This window comes from Bidens hawaiensis, unplaced genomic scaffold (genome assembly GCF_021521415.1).
Source record: "Bidens hawaiensis isolate Kalapana, Puna unplaced genomic scaffold, B.hawaiensis_p1.1 tig00000142_1, whole genome shotgun sequence".
In the NCBI taxonomy this organism is placed as follows: Eukaryota; Viridiplantae; Streptophyta; class Magnoliopsida; order Asterales; family Asteraceae; genus Bidens; species Bidens hawaiensis.
In genome coordinates this window covers 4356412-4381121 of record NW_027491019.1, presented here as the reverse complement: position 1 = coordinate 4381121, position 24710 = coordinate 4356412, and the positions used below count along the sequence as shown (strand labels likewise).

General features: G+C 35.9%; 1 protein-coding gene across 2 annotated transcripts; it reads right to left on the bottom strand.

Moving 5' to 3' along the window:
* Positions 1-8177: 8177 nt before the first annotated feature.
* LOC143582105 (uncharacterized) lies at positions 8178-24363 on the bottom strand. 2 transcript variants are annotated; one of them, XM_077064817.1, is made up of 22 exons: positions 24055-24363; positions 22495-22627; positions 22185-22321; positions 21932-21977; positions 21599-21811; positions 20327-20833; positions 19442-19576; positions 19143-19358; positions 18506-18595; positions 18169-18419; positions 17985-18073; positions 17465-17505; positions 16759-16789; positions 16561-16683; positions 16272-16489; positions 14904-14999; positions 14707-14819; positions 13881-14016; positions 13696-13800; positions 12867-13189; positions 11982-12185; positions 8178-8370 (listed from the first exon to the last, which is right to left on the bottom strand). In XM_077064817.1, the coding sequence occupies exons 1-20, from the start codon at positions 24327-24329 to the stop codon at positions 12989-12991; spliced, it is 3156 nt and encodes a 1051-aa protein (XP_076920932.1). In that variant the 5' UTR covers positions 24330-24363; the 3' UTR covers positions 8178-8370; positions 11982-12185; positions 12867-12988. The 2 variants fall into 2 exon arrangements, with proteins under 2 accessions (XP_076920932.1, XP_076920880.1); XM_077064765.1 differs by having other exon boundaries at positions 8179-8366; positions 11978-12185.
* Between the last annotated feature and the right edge of the window lie 347 nt (positions 24364-24710).

The following is a 24710-nucleotide window of genomic DNA, read 5'->3' as shown; positions in this document are numbered from 1 at the left end:
TTTTTCGAGTAATCTTGACTATTTACTTGTTGTTTAGCTCTATCGAGTAAACCTGGTATATGTTCAAGCACACTTGTTAAAATATTGATTTACTTAAGTGTTGAATATGTTTGATTACTGTAATTCTGAAATTGCAAGTGTTTTCGAGTAAACCTTGTTTATCGAGCAAACTTCATGCTTCAAGCACACTTGTATATTAAAATTAATATCTCAAGTGTTCTTCAAGCGTACCTGCAAATTTCAAGTGTTTTCGAGCAAACTTTTTTTCTCGAGTATACTTTATGCTATAAGCACACTTTTATGTTAATATTTAACATTATAAGTCTTCTCAATCATACTTTGTGTTTTTGAAGAATTTTCTAGTAAACTTTGTTTTTCGAGTATACTTGAAAGTATATCTCTGAACAACGTTAACTCTTTGTTTCTCTAATAAGAACCGAGTAAACTTTGCATTGGAAAGGTTATCGAGTAAGGTTTGACATTTATGAATATCTCTATGTTACTATTTTGGGATCTTTATTAATCTCGAGCAAGGTTGCCTATTTGATCAAATATACTTGATTACATGGTTTGTGATTAATTTCTCGAGCAATATGGTATATTCGAGTAAGCTTCTTTCATTTTATTTACTTGATATATTTCTAATAACTTTAAACCATGAGCAAACTCTGGGAACGAGCAATCTTGGATAAAACACTTTATTGAGCAAGTTTTGTGCTTGAATATCTGAAATCTGGGTTTTTGGCAGTATTCATGAACTAAAAAATATCATTTAAAAACCATTTTCAAATGTACAAAGCTTACACTATAAAAGAGGGACTTAAAAAAATTTTCATTCATATTTTCTCTGTCTCTATCTTATATTATCATCCGCTTGCGCACAACCTAAGTCACCTAACCGTTGCTCACTAATCCTAACCAAAAATTGTCATCCACTTAATTCCGACTTGGTAAGCTTTAATTGAATGATTTCCGACACTCATTATATGAGTTTAGCATTTCAATTTTCATGTCTACTTACATCTCTGTTTTATGTGTAGGTTATAATATTGTCGAAGAACATGTTCATAAAGACTATCCTTTTATACTTTCTTCTTCAGTTATATCTTTTTGCATATTCAATTGATGTTCATAATTGACTAATAATTGCTTTGAATGTGTTTTTGTTTGTGTTTGTGCAGAAAATGGTGTATCCATTTGAGCCCAAGCACAATGTGTGCGCTTTCTCCAAATAACCGAGGAGAATCGCCCACTGGATCTAATGATAAGATGGTTGTTGCGCTCCAAATTTTGATTCGCTTTAACTGAGAGTCCTATAATTTACAGAAATCATCACCTTGATTTCTGGAATTCGGCTCAATTAGAAGATGATGTAAGCAGCTGAAGGATAGAGGCCACTGTGCTGGGCCGGGAGGTAGAAATAACTGAAAATTTGATTCATGCACGCCTCTAGTTATAGGACAATCTTGAAATGCAGCTCTCATACTCTACACGAAGATTATTGAGAATCATTCAAGAGACCATGGGCTGCCAAGTCAACATTAATGAGGGTCAATTCCAAAAAGGAATGTTTTCGGTGCTTTACAGATTCCTCATTCATCACATTATAAAGAATTTGACACCAAGAAGGGGTGCACGGACCCTGATGAGTAGATAAATATCAACAGCAACTGTGGCTGTAGTTTATGACCGCCCATTTAATTTTCTCGGATGATATTTGAGGGTTTGGTCACAAACTTGAGGAAGGCTGAAAAAGACAGATTCTTGATGTATCCTCGGTCCCTGTAAATTATATTTAACATTCTACATCCTGACCTTCCAACAAATGGTACAACACATGTATTACAAGACCCCAATGTGTTCTGAAGAATCAATAAATAGGGTCCTACCAGCCAATTTAACCCGAAAGTGGAGTTTGATATACTTCAATGGTTTGTTGATAATAACATGGAGATAATGGAGGTTCATGCATCACCTAGGGTGAGCAGTGATGAGGAAGAGAGTGATGAAGATGAGGAGGATGAAAGTGAGTCTAATAATGATGATGATAATGATGGAGGAGATAATGTTGTGGAAGGAGAAAATGTTGTTGAAGGAGTGAATGATGAAGGAGAATTTGATGTTGTGAATGAAAACGTGGCACAAGTTGAAGGGGAGATTGTACAGGATGTTTTTTCTACGCCACCTGTTTCGCCACCAACTCAATAACCACCAGAATACCAAAGTCATAAACCTTATATTCGTTCACCACCTCACATTTCCCAAACCTTTGAACCTTTTATCCCATAACCACCACCTTCCCCACGAACCCAACCCCAAACTGAAATTCCAGCCCATTCCCAAACACAAACACAAACCCAAACCCAAACAGAAACCTATGCCCTAACCCAAACCTAAACTGAAACCCAGACCCTAACCCAAACCCAAACTGATCCAGAACCTTATATTCCGAACTAATCCCATACCATCTCATAAATCAACCTAACACACCATACCAATCACCAACACACTCCTTAAACTTTGAATAACATGAAACATCTTTATCCCCACCCACCCTAATCCAAACACATTTAGTCCAAACATCCAACCCTTTACCAAGCACAAGTGAACATATTATACAAAGCCCACCTCATAAAACTCAACCAACCCAATTGCATGAACCCATTCAAACTTCACCAATCCACTCATCATCACCTGATGCAAGACTAAGCCTCCTTGATCGACATTTTGATGTTCTAATTAAAAATTGTGATCTGAGGAAAGAAAATGAAACTTTGAAGGAGAGGAACAGGGAGTTGGAGTCCTAGTTGATCAGAATTTAAACCCTAGTCTCTGAGGTTGAGAGGACCTCGGACGCATCAAAACAGGGGGGAGAATATACATGTTACTAGTGAAAATGTTGATGATAATGATGCCTTAAAACTATTTGGTGGATTATATGGAAGTGGTGATGATGAATGAAGATGCTGATAAGCAATTGGTGACAAACGTAGATGCCAAAAGACTTAGGAGGAGATGATAGAGAAAGCAAATGATAAAGCCATTGAAAGTCTGGAAAAAGAAATTAAATCTAATGAAAGAGAATGGCCAGTAAATATTATGAAGTTTGTAAGAAGGAAAAAGAGATTTGGTGACAATATACCAGAAGATTTGAATCCAAAACCAAAGAAGAAGAAGAAGATGGATGAGAAGAACAATCAAGGGGATAAGGAGAAGAAGAGTGAAAGTCAAACTGAAGAACCTATTCAAGCTATCCCCTTACATACTGTTAGACCTGAAGAGTATGAAATGAATGAACCTCAGATTAAAGCCTTAAATGATATATCAGATATGGAAGATGATGAGGAGGGAGAAGAAATGAGAGATAAAGAATGAACATTCTTCTCCTCAAATAAACTTAACTAATGTTCATATTGAGAATATAAAGGCCAGACTAGATATTTTGAAAATAGAAGATCCAATAATAATTAGTCTTATGGCACAAGGGTTCAGGTTTGAAAAACTGGCTTAAATGTTTGAAGAGAACCTTGATCTGATGTTAGAAAGAAAGAGGGAAGAGTTGAGAAAGATCAGAGAAAACAGAAAAAGGCTGATAAAACAATATCTGACTTATCTCAAGGTGCACAACTACACTTAAGAACAGCTGAGAAACATGAATTTTGAAGATTTGGAAAATTTATTCGAAGCTGTACAAGTAAAGGAAGAATAAAAAAAAGAAGAGAAGATTTGTAAAATTTGTTTCCTAGAACTTCGGTTTAATTTATCGTCTTTGATTATCATAAAGTGTCTTGAGCCATTTGATGGCTTCCAAAACTGCATCAGTTGGTATTAGAGGTTTTGGTTTTCAAATGGCTTGGCATGATGATAAATACTTGTTTGCTCATAGATTCGCCGCCCGAGGCAATGGCATAAGTATGTGTGATTCACGTGCCCACAGTAGAGATTGGTATTCTACTAGCAGAGTTGCCGCGAGAGGCAGCAGTGGAATCTATCCCGACCCGCGGGATCTTAATATTAACAGACTTTGAAAACGAGTACAGGACCTCGAGTTACGGCACGAGATTCGGCGACTCAAGCAACGGAGTCAAGATCTTAACGCATCATTGACTTGGAAGGAAACGGAACCGGAAGAACCCGTCGGGGACGAGTTAACCGGGATGAGGAGCATCCTCCCAGTGGTGACACTATCTATAATTCGTCGCCCGTGTATGACGATTACCGGGACGAGGATTAGTATTCTTGGATGTATAGTGAATCTTTGGACCGGACATTTGACGGAATGTGCGAAAACATCTGCTAATTTTTTTGGTGAAATACTAAGGGGTGCATCGGCCGATAACAGTGTTGTAATTAATACTGCAAACGATGTGATTGCTACTTGTGGTTCTCGGGTGGCTGTTGATGGCGTAGGATCGGTTGTAGTTGATGGTCAAAACTCGAGGAACAAGGAATATCAGTCGGGTATTATGGTAAGTTAAAACAATTTAAATTTTAAATATAATTTTATTCACACTGAAGATAGGAATGAAGGTGATCAAACGTTTGTGTTCGATGGTGGTGGTGGAGGCCCTATTAATTCAGAAACTGGCGAATTTAATGGGCCAATTGCACTTATCAATTTGAATAATCATAAGGACGGTGAAAATATCTCAAAAATAAATCATGTTAGTGGGAAGGATGTAGGTCCCATGTGGAATCAAATTCAATACTCTATGCATGCCTAGTGATAAAAAGTTCATAAGTTCAAGGCATTTGATCAATTTCAAGGCATTAAGAGAAGATGGAACAGATTTTCTGTGGCGGGTCGTGATGTCGTTGAATAAGAATCGGGTTGATTTTTCTTTTGAATATGGTGGCTTGCCTTTGAAGTTTTCAAGTTTATTTTTAAAGGATTTTCAAGTTGTCTAGTAACAAGAACAAATGAGCCAGTCTTTTATCTCGGGTTGTCAATAATTTTTCGATGTTCTCAAGACTCGAGGACGAGTCTTTTTCGAAGATGGGGAGAAGGAGGTGAAGAGACATGTGAACCCAATAGATTCAGGTGGTACGAATTTAGTTTACGGTAAGACAACCTGTAAAGTTCAATGGTTTGGGCGGGTCATGGTGTTAATAAGTATGAACCGAGTTTATGTTCCTTTCGACCCAGGTGGAGTTGGTCAAAGAGGCAAAACTCGAGTGCGAGTTTTTTTGAAGAGGGGAAGAATGATGCATATGGGCCGGGTTAGGGCATACCAGGTGTGGCTTGGGCTTGCAAAACTTGTAGGAGCCCAAGTGATGATCAGGTTAAGCCAGTTGGAAGTCGAATACCGCTATGGGGTGTTTTACAAGTTATATTTTATTTAGTTTATTTGCTTCCTACTTTTTCGTGATTGTTTCCTAGCTTTTAGGATTGGTTTTTCTTTATATTTGGACTTGAATTGTTTAGAACGGAGATTAATTTTTGATTGAGTTTTATGTAAAAGAACATTGTTCTTGGAAATTCGGTTCAGATTATCGTCTTTGATTATAATAAAGTGTCTTGACCCATTTGATCGTTTCCGAAACTGCATCATAAACGTAGCAGGATTATGAATCATGTGGGTTGAAGGCATTACAAATTGTATGATGGGCGGAGGTAGCATGTTAATAATGTTGTCTTGAACTTATATGTAAGTCTCCCAAAATTGGATATATTAAACGAACGGATTTGCTTTTGATAAACGGTCAAGACAGGCCATGAAATCAAACGATGTAACAAATAATTGGAGGATAGGATAGAGCCATAGAGGATAAGCAATCTCATAATTAGTACAAATATTCATATATAAAGGCATGTCGATCCCACCCAATGCAAGCTCCCCTTGGGTGGTTGATTTACACCATAAACACACACATAGAGAAATACAAGTGCCCTATTTATAGCTAAACAATAATATTATAGAAGTTCTCTCCCCTTTGAAGGTGTACGAATGCATCTAAGTTCTGGTCTCAGATTTAGACATCGCAAACTTTAATTAATTGCTCGATTAATATATGTGCGTGTGTGTGTACGTGCGCGTGTGTGCATGTGTGTGTGTGTGTATGGACCTTACAAACACCCATTTTTATGACACCAAAACTTTGTTTAACCGTGTTACGTATCTTCACAAATCAATTGATAAACCGAAGCCTCTTCACTTCTAACCACCCTCTCAAGTTAAAACCTTAGCTCTTATTTTAATTTAATCTAAAGTCGTTCTCGCTTGTATAGGCATGAGATGAGCTCGAATATCTAGTAATCGATCTCAAGTTACCGGCTTAATCAATCGAATGACAGAACTAATTAACTTCGTGAATCAAATTGTTTTAAATAATTTTCCCCCTAATATAAAGTATCCAGAATACTTGTAGCCTACATTTTGAGGTTTGAACACTTTTAAACAATTTGATTCTTCATTTAATCTAACTCGCTTAGAAATTATCACCTTAATAAATAAGCATCTTGGATGCTCGTAGACCAAGTTTTCGAGATCCAATTCTCAAACGTCTCGAAAATAATACGGTATCAACAAGCTCTGAAAACAATGGTGAAAACTTGACCAATTGACTTTCCTTGGTCAACCCGATCACCAATCTTCAAAATTCCAAAATTACCCCTCATGGCATTGATTAAAAAGTATTAATATTACTGATACAACCCTTAAGCACTCTTGATCCAAAACACAAAATGCAACAACTTGAAACAACACACAATTGACTTTAGTATTGTATCGTAGATGGCCGTTAAGGGTGAAAGAAAATTAATTTTCAAAAGTGTTTTAACTAAACCTATGACCGGTTTGCACGGTTACAAAGACTTAAACTGAACCGTTAGCACCCCTACTTAAAGTTAAATTTTTCCAAATTACGTAAGTAATTTAATTTCCTGGTTAGTCTCAAACGAAACTATCGACTTAAAATGTTCACCGGCACCTACATTTTCCAGAATGCTTTCTTCCACGTACAAAGTTTCACCCTCGTATTTTTTTGACCATACAGGTGAGTCTTAGGCACCGTACTCGTGATCCGGATTGCTTTGGTCATCGTACAAAGGTGAGGGTTCAACCACGCACTGGTAATCTGGATTGTTTTGTTGGTCGTACAAAGGTGTGGGTTGACCCTCGTACACGTCCTCTGGATTGCTATGTTCGGCGTATGAATGTTGACCCCCAACTGGTACTCTTGATTGCTTTGTTGGTCGTACAAATACGAATGTTGACTCACGTACACGTAGCCTGGAATACTTGGTTCCATATATGAAGGTTGACTCCCTAACCCCAACTCGTTATCGGGTTGTGCCAGGTAGTAGTGCTCACCATCGTATCTAACTCCTGAAATCAACTAATGATTAGAATTTAGTAAATCTAACGGTATATAAATACATAAATAACCAACTGGTTCGTCTCGTAACAAGGCTGTGCGCCCGGGGCGTCCTATACAGAAATGTTATTTGCCTCTGCCCTAAAATTTCCCTCCTAAAACGACGTCTCTAACGAGAATTGAAATATACATAACTTTTAACTCGAGAATAAGGTTGTGAATAGAGAGTTTCAAATATGTAAATTGTGAATTCTGAAACGATAAACGATTGATTTATATATAACACGGACAATAATCAAATATCAAATCACCATAAATTCAAATTTGAAACTATATGCTACAGGTATGAAACCATTGAAAACCCCAGCTTAGCTTAGCATGCTTTTCACAGGCTATCAATTAAAACTCTGAATCTATATATGCGCATGCGCCAATAAAAAAAATCTTTTAAACCTCATCCTCACAGGCTTTAAATCACAGGCAGTTCACATGCATAAACGATCAACCGGTTAATTTAATAGCCGATTAATGGTCAGCGGTCAACTAACCGGTTATACCAGTTACTTTGCCCGGGTACTAACCGGTTTTTTAAGCACAATAATATAAAGAGTATAGGGTTAACCGGAAAAAGTGGTTTAAAAAATAAAAAACCTAAAAGCGGTTTTGGTTATAGGCCAAAATGCATAGCCAGTTTTTACTGGATAGAAACCAGTTAAAGCTGAACTACTGACTAACCGGCTTTGATTGTATACCAATAACGGGCAGTTGCTCCAATTATTTTGCAATTTTTACACCACAGCGTATACATACATTGCTCACAAACATTTACGCAAAGAATGTCTGCCTTCAGGGTTTGTGAAAGCCATACGCAACGTACAGCTCACATTTGCACATTATCTAACACACAAGGAAGTCACATATTCAATACATAGTACATACATTTGCACAAAAATAACTTAAAAAACCTTGGTGGACAAAAATAGGTAGGTAAATATTCAACTAAACACTTGTATTCCCTTGACTTCGCAACAAAACAAAAAAAACCCAACCTTACTGTTAGACGTGCACAATTCGGGTTCACCTTGAAAACCCAAACCGGTTCAGAACCGGTTTTTTTCACCCCGGGTACAAAATGACACCGGTTCCAGTCAGGAACCGGTTCGGTTCCCGACCCGAACCGATGCCCGGAAATGCAAACTTTTAGGAACCGGGTAGGGTGGAACCGGGTAGGGTGGAACCGGAACCGGTTTTTACGTAAAAACCGGTTCCACCGGTTTTTTTTGAAATTTAAACATTATAGCCGTTAGGAACCGGTTCCAACGGCTATATATCCGTTTTTGACCGTTGGAACCGGTTTTTTAACTATAAATAGGTTATCTTCTTTCTATAAATAGCAAGGTTTGTTTGTGTACTTGTTAAACCACTCCCAAAACTATAAAACACACTCCAAACCACAATTAACCTTAAACAGACAACAAATGGCAACCAATGATGACGTTGTTATGGTTATCGAAACAACAAGATGCCCCGATGTTTGGGTTCATTACGATTTGTGTCTCATGACCGACTCACATGAGTTGGCACGTTGCAAATATTGCTCGAAGTTTCTTAAAGCAACGTCCAACTCGACATCACGAAAACATACGAATAAGTATTGTCGAGAGAAAAGAAGATTGGAAGCTAAAAAAACGGAAGTGGGAGAGTCGTCCGGCTCTACAACCCAAAAATAAGTATTCCCGGATTAAAACGACGGACTTTGTTTTTTATGTTTTAGTTATGTTTAGTATCGTTTATGTTTTAATAATGTTTGTAATAGTTATTTTTTAGATGAATAAAATGTTCGTCGTTATTAAAAAAGTAACAAACAATTAATCATGAGTAACAAAAGTAATTATAATAAAACAAATCAAAACTAAATATTAGTTGAACAAGTTACAAATAATTTTACAAAAACAAATAATTACAACTCTTCTTCGTCTTCATTCCCGTCTTCACCCTCGTCTTCGTTATCGGAAGAAACCCCGTCATCCGCCTCCTCATCATGAATATGACGCTCTATTGGTATTTCGTCTTCAAAGTTCGCCTTGTGATGTACACGATCCACCGCATCCAAATGGTCCTTTAGGCAAATGCAAACCTCTAGAGACTCGGGAGTTAGTTTTGTTCTTCGCATAGATAACACCCTCCCACTAAGAGAAAAAACCGATTCGGAAGCAACCGTTGAGGCTTGTACGGCAAGCAAATCACGAGCCATGGCGGATAGAATGGGAAATTCGTTTTGTTTACCTTTCCACCAAGCCAACAAATCAATATTGCGAATTTCGTCGACCGTTGCGCCCTCAACATAGTTTGCTCCACTATATCGACCAAGTTCGCTACTTGGTGTGTTTCCTCTTTGCCTCTTAGATGCCGATTCACGAATCCCATTCATCAAGTTTATAAGTGGGTCATTGCACGGCCTACCAGTTGTTTTTTTCACAAAAGACGATCTCGTGCTTGGACCATACATTTGAAAATAATGGTCATAAAGGTCTTGAAGGTTTTTGTGGAACTTGTCCTTCGCTTCCGTCGACAACTTCGGGTCAATCTCGTGCATACCTAAGTTGTCGAATATTTCCTCAATCGTTGTTTCAACCCCATTAACATTCCAATAGGGGTTTAATGCGGCGGCACAAGTAAAGACCGGCGGTATGATTTCAAAATATTTTATGAACTTTTCTTTCATCACCGCAACAATATTTTCGAAAAGTTTGTTCTTCTCCGCAAAGCTTTTAAAAACACAAGACATATAGTACAATTCTTGCAAAACCCAACAACTAGTAGGGTAATAGACTCCCGATAATTTTGTTGTTGACTTTTTGAACACATCAAGATACTCCAACAAATAACCGACTTGGACCCAAACACTTTCCGGAAACATATCGGCATCGCGTTCTTCAACAAGATTGTTATGAAAAGCTTGTAAAGTTTGGCGTTGGGCAAAAGCACACTTTAACATATGACAAGTTGAGTTCCAACGGGTTGGAACGTCCCAATTCGGCCCCAAATACTTTCTTTCAACCGACTTGCAATAGTTCTTATATTCAAGATGTCTTCTTTTACCACTTTTGAAGACATCTTGTAACATAAGTCTAAAGTATTTTAAATCATCACAAATGTGTTCATTGTCAAGACCTATTTGAACAACCAAGTTGATGATATGTGCAACACATCGGACATGAAAAAAATCTCCGAAACAAGATGGTGAATATTTAATGATAAATTTTTCAGCCGCCTTAGTATTGTTTGAAGCGTTGTCAAACGAAATCGAAAATATTTTATTTCTCAAGTTGTAAGTCGTTATAACTTCATCTAGTAATTCAAACAATTTTTCGGCGGTATGTGGGAACGGGAAGTTTTCAAAAGCGATGGTGCGTTTCATCAATTGCCATGTCACCGGATCAACCCAATGAGCGGTGACACATATGTATGATTCGGGCAACCCGTGTGGTGCCGACCAAACATCGGTAGTTAAACTAACCATGGCTTCTAAAGAATGAAAAGACTCGATTAACTCTTTTTTAGCACACTCCCACAACCTGATACAATGACGTCTTAAGGTAGTACGACTTACATGTGTGTATCTCGGTTGTAGAGTTTCGCGAATCAACGACGTCAACTCCGGGTCATCAAAGTGGTTAAACGGCAAACCTCGTTGAATAACGAACTTTGCCTTTCTATCTTGAACTTGAGTCGTGTTGTAACGAAATAGTGTACCATCTTTACCCAAGTCAATTTGATCGGTCGCGCCAATCCCTTTCAACGCCTTGCAATATGACTTCTCGATGTGCTTTCTCAAAGTAGAGTTGGAATCGTACTTTAATATTGAACCACATAGTTTGCAACGAGCCTTTTGATAACCTTCGTCATCCACAATCAAATCCCAATTCTTCCATATGTCTTGGTTGCGGTTATGGTTGACTACCGTAACAACCCTTGGGTCCTCCGTAACAGGAACGGGGGCAACAAAAACACTCTTCTTAGCCCTGTTGTTAGTTTTTTTGATGGGTGTCATAATAATATTTAGTTGGATGGTCGGGTAAAGGAACGAGTTTGCTAAAGGAGTAGTATTGTAGTTTGCTTTTGAGTTTGGTGGTGAAACAAGTAATGGAAACAAGTTATATATAGGTTTGGGCATCAAAAACCGGTTCCAACGGCTATATTACCGTTGGAACCGGTTCCAACGGATCTATTGTCACAAAAACCGGTTCCAACGGCTATATTACCGTTGGAACCGGTTCCAACGGATCTATTGTCTCAAAAACCGGTTCCAACGGCTATATTACCGTTGGAACCGGTTCCAACGGCTAATTGGTGTCTAATAAAACCGGTTCCAAACGGCTATATTACCGTTGGAACCGGTTCCAACGGCTAGTTTGACTTTTGTTTGACCCTTCAAAAAAAACCCGTCGGAACCGGTTATTCCGGGTACGAACCAAACCGGTTCCAATTAAGAACCGGGTTGAAACTAGTACTGACATACAAATAGGAGAACCGGGTACGATTTTCGGGTACAAAAATACCTAAACCGGGTATTGTTCCAACCAGGTTGGAACTGGAACCGGTTCCGGTTCGGTTCCACCGGTTAGGTTCCGGAACCGGTTTTTTTGTGCACGTCTACTTACTGTCACACTTTGTATAATACAAAAAGAAAATCCTGAAGCCATAGCCTTATCATACACACCTGAGTGTATCTTCACCATATGAACACAACCATATAAAAAAAACAAGCATTGAGGGGAGAAATGAATATCAAATCAAAATGAAGAAAATATATAATGTAACTCCATTGGGGAAAACGGGAGATGATTGAGAAAGCAAACAAAGACCTGCAAGCATCATATTACATATTTATTAATTAGTGAAATAGAATCAAAAACGGGTTCTAGTTGCGAAAGTTTTTCATTTTTATAAAAGATTAAAGAGTTGATTAAAGTTCCCAAAACAATATTATTACAATAATTATTGAAATCTTGGAATAAAACGATTTAGGAAATTCTATGCATTAGATTTTCATCCGACTTCAAGTCGTTTGAGCCATTAACTAAATATATTAATCTAATTAACCCTTTAATATAATAAAAGTGTAAATGAGCCCAGTCGATCTCGAGCTACTCGAAATTGGCTCACTAAAAGCTCAAATCGAGCTAAGCCCGAGCCCGAACTTCACTTATCAAGCTCAAGTTGGCTCACGAGCATAAACAAGCCTATTATTTATATAATTATTACTTCACTTATTAATTATATACATTTGTATATAAATTACTATTATTATAAAATCATGATAAAAATAACTAAACAATATATATCTTTTATATGTAGAAATTGATGTTGAATATATATAAAAAAAATTTAACTTAATAAAATGAGCAAGCTCAAGTTTGCTGTAAGTTTAAACGATCCGAACTCGGGCCTAGTCTTGGCTTGGCTCATTTACACCCCTAAATATAAAACACAGCCCATAAAAAATCACAGTTTACATGTGTATTGTCAAAGTAGTTAAGTAGTACCTGACTGAAAAGACGAGTCTTTCTAGCAAGCTGAAACTTCAACAAAGAATAAGAATAATACTAAAATTGATTCTCGTTTGAGGAAAGAGACGCGTTTAAATAACGGTTGACCATGATTGCAGTCAACTTTTTGGTGCAATGGCTGCCAAAGCATTAGCATGAGCAGGTGAAAGACCACCCAAAAGAGGCTGCATTTGTTGGCCATAAACCGATAACAAATGAGCAAAAGCCCTTCCTATGTGCACTTTCACTTCATGTGTTTCAAGTGGTGATGCAGCCACTTGTGCAAAAACATTAACCAAATCCGGAACCAGAGGAGCAATCTGTTAACAAGATTTAAAATTTAAAAAGAAATATTAAATGTAAATGAGTTAGAAAAAGAGAATAATAATTGAATTCTTACATCCCAAGTCATTTTATTAAATAAAAATATATCCTGTTATATTACAATTTACAAGATAACTTCTAATCGTAGTCGATAAATAAACTGCTTTCAAAATTGAACTTTTAGTCAAAAAAGCGTAGGAAATCGGGTGTTGATGTACATACATATATATATATATATATATATATATATATATATATATATACCATCAACAGCAAAATTCCGACATTCTACCCATAACTCCACTTTTGAAAACAACTAATTCACTGAATAGTGAATACGATTAAAAACCATCTTGTAAAACCTAAAATAACAAAACACTTTTGTTTAGATACAACGGTTTAGAATGTAATCATTCAAATTCGCTTTTAACCCATATATATGACCCTTTTCATGTATAGCTATATTTTACCATTTTGACCCATTATTAACTAATACAATTACCTGTGGGTTAGATGATAGAACAAGATTGCAAACGCAACTATAAACGGGCATGGATTCCTCATGATCTTCCTTTAAAGGAAGACCCTTGACAAAAACGGGGAGGACCTGAATATCAAAAAAGTAATATTATGAACTGGTTTTCGTTCGTGAATGTCTTTTTATATAATAGTATGAAGAATACGAACCTGGTTTAATGGGACAGATTCTGGGTGGGCCATAATCATCCGTGCAACTGCACCAGCAGCATTGTCTTTTACTGCATCGTCTGGCTCGGATTCTCCAAATAACGGGTAAAGACCACGTAACACGTCACCAAAATATCTGTATTAAAATTTGAAGAAAAACAATTCATCATCCAATCATGACGAACTTGATGTTCAACAAACACATATATCAGCTTAAATCATGAACTTTTTTATACTGGTTGAAACATTCAAGGTTAGGTTGGATAAATCCAAAAATTATTCATCGAAAGTTTGTTCAAGTTAATTCATAAAATAAATGACTTGGTTCATGTTAGTTTGTGCTCGTTTGTTAAAATAGTAAACGAACACCAATGAACACTGAACACATAAACAAACCCAAATGAACAAACAAACATATATTAATTTGACCAAATGTAAACAAACGCACATGTACAAAACGTAAACGAAATAACATTAACAAACATGTTCATTCATTGAATTATTCCAAGTTAGGTTCAAACACATTACCAACAAACGTAAATGAATGAACATTAACGAACATGTTCATTTATTTAATTATTCCAAGTTTGGTTGCGAATACATTACCATAAGGGAAACACTATTAATATAAGACTCTTTAAGCATTCAAATAGTTTTCCAACCCTTTTGAGTTGACTAATTCATTCAACCCACTAGTTTCCTTTTGTGCTAACTTTTTTCATAGCCCACTAGAGACGTTAGATATAAAAAACAAATTGACCTGTTTGTAAGTTACAAGGTCAAAATTAAAAGGTGAACAGTAAAACATATGAAAGTAGAAACATACTTGAGACTGGAGGCGCCACCATTTTTGCACAACTCTCCAACACAGAATGCAGCATTTCTCCTATTGGTTTCAGATGATGAAGCTAATTCTTTAAGTACCAACGGCATAATTGCCTGAAACATGATACAAAAAATAAAATAAATAGCAATCGACATAACAATACTAATAGTATATGCTATTAAGTCACAAGAAAGTACATCAACATATGCAGCAATTGGAGCACCCATATCCTGAGCAACTTCCGCAAGACATGCAACCACCATTGTACGATCTTGTGCGGGCCGTGAACCTTTCTGCAGGACCACCGTTTAACAAAAGTTACGGAAATTTAAGAGCTGGGCGCTGATTAAATGGGTTCGAGTCAAAATGCATAAACTTTAGTGCAGGTCAAAACAGGTTATACTGACCCGCAAAACTAATCTTGTCCAGTTTTAAAATATGTATAAATAATTAACGTGTAGAATAAAATAACAAAAACTGTATTATTAAAATACTTATCTAAAGTTTCTAACAAAAAGATTTTGGAAGTTTTATGCTTTTGTATACACATCAGTTAGCATTCAACACATTTGACCCATATTTTCTTATATGCATTTGTATTCACATTGGTGCGGGTCAAAAAACCAAACAAAAATGGAAAATTCTGTTTTGAAAAGCAGTTTTGGTTTTTGGTTTTTTGATTTTTGGTTATCACAACACTATAGGTTTTGAGCTAAAAAAGAAATGGCCCAAATTTATAAATTTATGCCTGAAACTTTAGACCTTACTTCTCTTTTCTTAATTAATAAATAATTGATAATTACGCATCTAAAACTAAAATTTTTGGTCTACATCATTTATTGATTTCTTGTAAATTACTGAAAACCGGTTTTTCTGTTCAATTTGGTTCCAATCAGTTTTTTACCAGTTTTTGGTTAATAGCAAAACCATAGTTATCAAAGGCGCTAGGCGCACTTAAGGCACATAGGCCTCGCCTGGGACTGGGGCCTAGACGCGAGGCGCAAAATACACGAGGGCCTAAGATAAAAAAAACACACTTAAATAAAAAAAATATAAATATATTATGTATTAGAAAAATAGTACCATTCTTCATATATAACAAACAAAGGCTATTATTAGTATCAAAAGCTCTAAAAGAGGCGAGATTCAAATGTAATTCCAAAACTTGAATAACAAAATGTGCAAAGTAAAGTACCAAAGAGTTCAAAACATAAAAACCAAAAGGTCAAAAAGTAATAAATAGTAAACGTTCAAATGACTATTGGTCTTGTTCCTTCATAAATGAGCTAGTAGAGGTGTTGTCACCTTCAAGAAGTGAGGGCCTAGGAACTAGAAGCGCAGATATTGGGCCTGGCCTGGAAAATGGTCCTAGGCGCAAGAAGCGAGGGCTTTTAATAATTATGAGCAAACCCAAAACCATTCCATTAGTTTTGATTGGGTTTTCAAAAAACTTAAAAGTATATCCATTTTAATGGATCTTTTAGCTGCGCAACCCATTAGATATGTAAATTAACGCAAACAAATAGACTGATTAACGGGTCAAATAAAATCCTGAGTAAGCTTACTGCGAATTTCATTAACGGCTCAAACAAAGTTGCAAAGATAGGTGCAAAGTGGGACCCCATGGCTTTAGCAAAAGCAGGAAGGAGGTCTGATACAGCATCCATAAGCACCTCATCATGCGCAGAGTCATCATCATCAATATCACTGTCTGATTCTATTTGTTGACACACTGATTCCTGTTTAAGTAAGACCAGAGTTGACTCCACAAGCCGAGGCATATCTGAATTTCAACAACATTTGACAAGTTAGTTTATACCAGAAAGAATATTATGAAACCAATAACGTACTTACAAGGTTCAACAGCAGCGTATCCAAAATCTTTGATGATGTCAGCTACACTCATGCAAGCTTGAGCAACCACTTCTTTGTCATCATCTTCGTTCATTGTTTTGATATAGATGTTCATCACAGATTCTGAATTTAAAATTAAATGTTGAGCGTTTAAATTAGTGACAGAAATTTTCTTTTACATACAAGTTATCAACTCACCGAGGATTTCTCTTGCCTTTGATGCTCCATCCTGCAAAACAGGCAAACAAAATTAGGTCAATTTGGATTATACTTCATCTCTAAAAAATCCAAGTTAAAATTTTAGCTTAAAATGAGAATAGGACAAACAGGTCACTTAAAATGTAGTTAATGGCATAAAAGTATAAAACCTTCCCATCTATTCTAATAAAGAAAATTAGACTATGGCTTCAATTTTCATAATATTTAATAAAAGAACAAACATGAACATATGTCTTGTTTGTTTCCTTATGCTTGTGAACTTTCGCTCATTTAACAAAGTAAAAAACTTTACTGTGTTCTTTTTTTCTGGAGTATGAACTATCAACTGCAAAAAATTCAATCCGGTATATTCATTTGTTTAGGTTTTATTATCATAATCATTTATATTTTGTAGACCCAACATATTGTTCACATGATCACATTTACTATTAGTTGGTTTTAGTACAACTATGTTCATTCATCTATGTTTATGTTCATTCATTTACATTCGTGCACCATTCATTTATACCATTAACAAATGAACATGAACACCTTCATTTTCTTAATGAGCAAACACGAACAAAAAGATATATTCGTTTAGTTGTCCTTGTTCGATTATTTGTTCAGTACTTTAGTTAAAACAAACAGACACAAACATGTTCCGTTCATGTTCGTTCGATTCGTTTACAAGCCTAAGTACACTTACATGTTGAACTTGGAAGACTGCATGAGCTGCTATCAAAATATCTGCAACCAAAATCAATCAACTTTAGAGCTAAAGTTAACAGCTCATATAACCAAACAAAATTTACATAAAATGTAGAGGATATGCACAAATGGTCCCTGTGGTTTGACCAAATTGCAAGTTTGGTCCTCAAATTTACAAGATGCATACTTAGTCCGTTTAGTCCCTAACAAATTTTGAAATTTTGAAGTCAGATTAAAAGTCGATTCAAAATAGATTCAATCAACTCGAGTTCGATATTCGAATTCAGCTAAAAAATGATTAATTAGTTTATGGGTAAGTGGTAGCGTATTAGTGGAGTAGATACTTAATGCTAGGCCCAAATATTTTTAACTTAGAATTTTAGTCTTTAACATGCAACCCACTCACAAATGTTTGAACTGAGTTTGTAATGTATAATATTCAGGGATCAGACTTGTAATTTGGTAAAACCACAGGACAATTGTGCAAACTTCTCTGTGTATAAATGTTTAGTACTTACTTTTTAAACCAGTAATGGCCTGAAGTCGAACATCTTCATGGAAATAACAAGAATGCTTAACCAGAATCCTCAACGACTCTTCCAAATATCTTAATATCATTAGTGAACCACAACTATAAGTGTCAATTTCAGAAATAAAAAATAAACAGAGAACCTAAATCACATATACGATCATAAAGGATACGGGGCAAAAGCACTCTTTGTATGCAGAGCAAATAAACCAAGTGCTTGAGTTGCAGCTGCTTTCTCATCTAAAACACCAGTTCTAATACTAATATTTCTCATTCTCGGTTCATCATGAGCTTCATCATCAGATGATACGCCACCAAATCCACTTACATTCTCATTATCATCATCAGAATCATCAATATCAACAGCAGAACCATCATCAAGGTTACACGAAGCAAAAGCCAAAGGTACAACATGAGGTAGATACTGTTGCAAATAATAATATTATTTCATTAATTATAGTAATTGTCGGCTATGTCACGCATAAACCAAAGTAAGACCAACACGTGTACCTGAACCATTCCATCTTCCAAGATTTCTGCTACGTTGCTGAAAAACCCGTGAGTATACTCGCGAAGTTCACTGTACTCGAGCCCGTATCCCTGAAAAGTTAATATTTAACTTACAAATGCTTCGACTTGCATTATGAGTTTTGACTTGTCAATAAACTATAACAACTAGTTGGGTAGAAAACAGGTCAAACAGGCAAAAAAATACAATATATTTTTAACATATAGAACCATCCCAGATGATTCTATTTTAAAAATGATTAGTATGAAATAATATTATGTCTTACTCATATTTGAGATGTCAATTCTACATGAAATATTGAACAAAAGGTGTTACGGTTCAAACTAGGGGTGTAAACAAGCCAAGCCGTCCGTGAGCTACTCGAGATCAGCTCGCTTAAAGCTTGAAGTGAGCAGAGATTAAGCAAGCTCAAGCCTAAAAATAAGCTTGTTTAATAAGCAAGCCCGAGCTCTCGTAAGCTAAACAAGCTGAGCTCGAGCTTAGGCAAGCTAAGGCTCGGCTCGTTTTCACCCCTAGTTCAAACCAACCCATACCAATATTACCCATTTTGACTGACTTCCAACCAGCCCGATTTCCACCCTCAACTATAAATATAAGAAAAACGAACAAGAGTATTACCGAAATTGCAGCTTCAATAAAGGGGGGGAAAATCGGTTCCATTTTTGCCCTTCCAACAACCATGGCAACAATTCCCACCAACTCTGTAGCCCTAGCTCGTGAACGAAGGTCCTCATCACTTGTAAGCACCATGAAATTTTTCATCAATTCCAAAACTCGCTCAGCATATGGAAGAAATGCTTGTTCTGCAGCAGATGCAACTGAACCAATTGCAGACTACAAAAACGTAAGCACAAGTTAATGAGAATCTAACTAATGTTATAAAATAATTTGTATAAAATAAAATTTTGTGTTATTACCATGCATGTTTCCTGCAACATACGCTTGCTTGTTTGCAAAGCAGCAAATAGTTTGCCCATCAAAGAATCAAGAAACGGGAGAATTTCTTCACCCATGTTCTCACAGAATGCTGCCAATGCATAGTATGATTTCTCCTGCATAGAAATTTGAGTTTTTCCAACTTAAAACATGAAAAATAATATTTATCAAATTCGAAAAACGTAATCGACTTTGCTCCGGTTTATATATTGAGTAGCCAACTTTGTTTGCCTCTTAAAAACCTCTCAACTTCCAAATTTTATTAGATATTCTTCAACCAGTTTTAGTTTATGTCAATAAATGGCCAACATGGTCCAAGACTCCAAGTCATGCTACGTCATCTTTATGACCTTGTATCGGTGTCATAAAAACAAAAACACCTAACTCAAACAAAAACAACCGGTTTGATTTTATGTTTTCGCAAAAACCGAATTTTCAGTTCGGTTTCGATTTTGCATGTAACTAAAACCAAACCGAACAGATTTTATAGATTTTCATTTTGAACTTTAAATGTTAAGTAAATTATAAGAATTGTGTAACTCAAAAAACTTTAGCCTAAATGTATAACAAACAATAATTACTTAAAAAAATTAGGTCCAAAGTTTTTGGCACAAATTTATTATTTTAGAGCATTTTTTTCTGGCCATACAATTTTAAGCTCAAATGGTTAAACGAAAAAAATAAAACCAAACCAAAACCAAATGTTTTTCAAAAACTCAAATACCAAATTTTCAGTTGAGCCCAAAATCAACCCATGAAAATTTTTAAACAATTTATGGCTTTGTAGAGAAAAAAAAACAGTTGTGCGTTTTTTTTATACAGTTGGCCAATTAAAAACAGAACTTCTTAAATCAAAATATATATACCTGGACATCATCAGATGAATCTTCAATGGCATTTAATATACACGGAAGAACACTTTCATAATGGGAAATAATCTCGGGTTGCAAATACTCAGCGAATTGACCTAATGCAAAAGAAGAAGCTCCTCGTACAACCTGCTCAGGATCTCTTAAACCCCCTAAAACTATATGAAGAACGGGCCCAAGTTTCTCTTTCATTAACTCAAAACAACCCTCTGAAACAACACCCAAAACCGTGACTGCGGCTTCACGGAACTTCGGGTCAACACTTTGACTGCTCAAAGAAGCAAATTCAAAAACAGGTGGGAACACGTGTTTTGGTATCTTTAAAGACATGGTGTCAAGAACTTCTGCAGCTGCACGGTCTGGTGCTAGGTCATCATCGTTTTCTTCCCGATTGGCTGATTCAGTTAAGAGTGGGCACAGAACTTGAAGAATCGGGATGATTAACGAATGCTTCTTGAGGGAACTCGATTTGTACTTTGCGAGCCATGATATTATTTGAATAGCCTGATACATCAAAAGTATTAACAGCAGGAAAAAGCCAAAAAGTGAATATCTAAAGATGTTTGTGTTCATTTATGTCCGTTTGTTAATGTTCTAAACAAATGGTTCACGAAAATAAGTGAACATAAACAAAGAGTTGAAGACAAACGTACATGAATGAACAAACATGAGTTAAAGATAATAGTGAATATTCAAATTAATGTCTACAATACCATCAAACATTTAAAAATTTAAATGTGTATATATATATATATATAAACAAAGGGTATATGGACCAAAAAGATATGTCGAAATGCCATTAAGGCAATTGGGCCCAAATCCGAATAGTGTGCATGGTTTTAAAGATATAGCTAAATAGGCCCAACAGCTTGAAATATATTTGGGAGTTTATTAAAATATTTGATAGGTTACTGGGCCCAAAGTTTCTGCCCAAAATGCTTTGTGCGCTCCTGGGGACTCTCTGGGCCGGTTTGGGCCCAATAAAGCTTAAAATAGCGTAATTTATTATTTAAAATAGCCATAGGTTCTTGATCCGAACAAACTTACATGTATGTCTAAAGGAACAGAAACAAATGAATGAATATAAATGAACATATATGAACGAAAATAAACGAGCATAAAAAACAAAAGATCGTTTCTTGTTAAATGAACGAACATAAACAAACTTCTAACCAAACAGTTCATAAACGGTTCACTAATTGTTCGGTTTGTTTACAAGCCTAATGCAGAATCCAAAACTAGTTAATAATAAAAGATGAGAACTTTAACCTGATGACGTGTACTAGAATCCAAATTTGGACTTGAGCAAACTTCAAGAGAGAACTGAACAATGGCTTTAACCGAATCTCCAAGAAGTGGTGCGGGAGACTCGATTAACTCGTCAAATATCTCAAAAGCAATTATTGCAATATCTTCATCACCAGAAGCAATGCATTGTCTTGAAACATTTAAGATGCTCGGAATAAATTCCCGAAATTTAATCTGTATGCATATAATAGTGTTTTATGTTTAGAAATACATCAACAATATTTTAGTGTATAACAACTTGTTATATAAAGTTTCACTTAGTCAACTAAACAAAGTCAATAAAAACAGACTTACCACTTCAGCTGCATCATGAGTGAACTCAATAAAAGAGCCAACCGCCCTGTTAAAAGCATTAAAATTATATTAAAATTGAAATTTTTTGTGGTGAACCTAAATTAGAATATGTAGTGTGTTTCTAATTACAAGTTTTGAATTTTGATTAAAATATATTAAAATTAGAATTGTTTGTAATGAACCTAAATTAGAATATGTAGTGTGTACTCTAATTACAAGTTTTAAATTTTGACTAAAAAGATGATAATATTACTTTAGGGCAGCAACTCTAACACTATTGCTAGTCTCGTCTTGTAGACATTTAAGTAAAAGTGCTTGTAAATCCGCAAAATATGGTTGAAATGAATCCCCAATTGTCTCGGTTAACGAGCTGAATAATATCAATGCCACCTGGTGTCAAAAAGAGATACAATTATTATCATTCTATCATAGTATATGTGAATGTTTTACATTATTCTTGTACTACATGTATTTGCGTGCACATAGATACACAAATTAACAACAATAATAATATTTATTGAAACTTGAACAAATTAACTTTATAATATTAAGGGATAAAGCACCTCTCTATGGTCTTCTTGTGGGCTCTGACTGCACTGAAACAAAAATGGCAGTAAATCAGGCCATTCTCCACCAGGAACCGCATACTTGGCAATAATACTCACCACATTTGCACTCGCTCGCCTCACCGGTGGACTGTACAAAACAAAATATAATAAGCTCCTGATTTATTTAGTTCCAATAACTTAAAACGAATTATCCTGAATGTGACTATATACATTTTAGACAGTAATCCCAGTACTTGGATGATATATTATACACTTTTTACTGGAAGTATACAATTCTTCATTTATTCAATCAGAATTATACACTTTTTACTGAATACATATCAAATGATAATCATTTTCACTGATCAAAAGTAGGGGTGAGCAATAACCGAGCCGTTAAGCAAGCTGAAATTAACGCATAACCGCAAATTAACCAAAAAGCGGTAATCGGTATATATTTTGTACCCTCGGTTAACGAATCAAACCGAACCAAATCATACATACTTTCATATACTTCTAGCTTTTATACCTCTCATTTCATGTTTTATACCACCTTTTTCATATATTTATACATCTAATTCATCTATTTATATCTCCATTTTATGTATTTATGTCTTCATTAGTTCATTTCATGTATTTATATCTCCATGTTATGTATTTATATCTTCATTTCATGTGTTTATATCACCATTTCATGTATTTATGCATTCAATTTTATGTATTTCTTTTTAACATCGTTTAAAACTACCTCCAAAACCCGAACCCGGGTAAGCCTTTCTGAGACGAGAAGCTAACCGACCATACTAATTTTGACGCTCTAGGCCAGACTCACTCAGAAACACAAACAAGGAGAAAACCCCCTTGAGTCAGGTTATGAAGCCGAGACTTCAAGGATCCCAAGCCTTAACCATCACCACCATGCCATTTTATGTAGTTCTAACTTAATGTTGCAAAAGTCGCTAGGCGGTCCCTAGGCGGCCGACCCCCTTGGAGGGAGTACTCGGAGTACTCGGACATGGTAAATATAAAGAAAATTAATATTTGGTTATTATATATATGTCAAATATCTTAAGTTTACTAATATTTATAACAAAATAGGTGAATATCAATATAAATAAAAGAAATGCATTTTAAAATATAAAATATTCTAAAAATTACTAACCATTAATTAAAAAGAAATGATATTTGTTCTTTAATATTATTGAAATAACAATTATGTTTTATTTTTTTGAGTCAAAATCAGTTCAACTTCACCGATAAGATGTGATTCTGGCTGAGGTTGACCACATTTGACCGATTCTTAGTAACTAGGCGGATTTACTGAAACTCGCCTCGGTGACATACCTTGTAGCGAGTACTCGGCGGCCTTGTAATCCTACTTTTACAACATTTCACTTCTAAGTAATCTCACAATAATGATTTGAACTAATAATAATAATAATAAAAAGTGCGCCAACTAAAGCGTGTTCTTCAAACTAACGTTTCACTTTCTAGAAGACAAACTAAGTTTATGAAAGTTGAAGTTGACGTAAACCTAACTGAAGAAAAAAGCACAAGTATTAACGAAGTGACAACCTGTGTTCCATAGTGATACTCTCAATCAACGACTGTTTAACAAGCTGACGGAGGTGCGGGGGCAGCTTGGCCCAATGACCGGTGATTTTCTTCCGGAGGAGGACGGCGGCGAGTTGGCGGACGTTGGGGGTCTTGGCGGTGCGGAGATGGTGGATGAGTGCCGGAACCACCTGTGGATCCTTGGCCAGGCGCTTGATTTGGTCCTCTGCCTGCAGGCGTGCGTCATTGTCCGGCATCAGGAATTGGATCAGCAGAAGCTCAAGGGATTGAGACATTATTGTGATTGTGATTGTGATTGTGTGAGAGGGTTTTGGTGGTGACGGCGGTGAGACGATTGGAATGGTTTTGGGTTTATAACAAACCAAACCAAACCAAACCAAACCAGAAAAGGGGTTTTGGGTTTTGGGATGATGTTACAGCTTCGTCCCTGATGAATGTGTGGAGTTGAATAACTGATCCCTATTGATAACCCACCTAGCAAAACATAAATGTCTTTTATCCCTGGTTTTTGGTTAATCCGAGTTAAGCAATTTATAAATGTCTGTTATGCCGTTAAGCAATATATAAATGTCTTTTATCCCCGGTTTTTGGTTAATCCGAGTTATTCAACTCTCATCTAAGATCTTTGACCGTAAATGGAATCGCAACACTTGTGT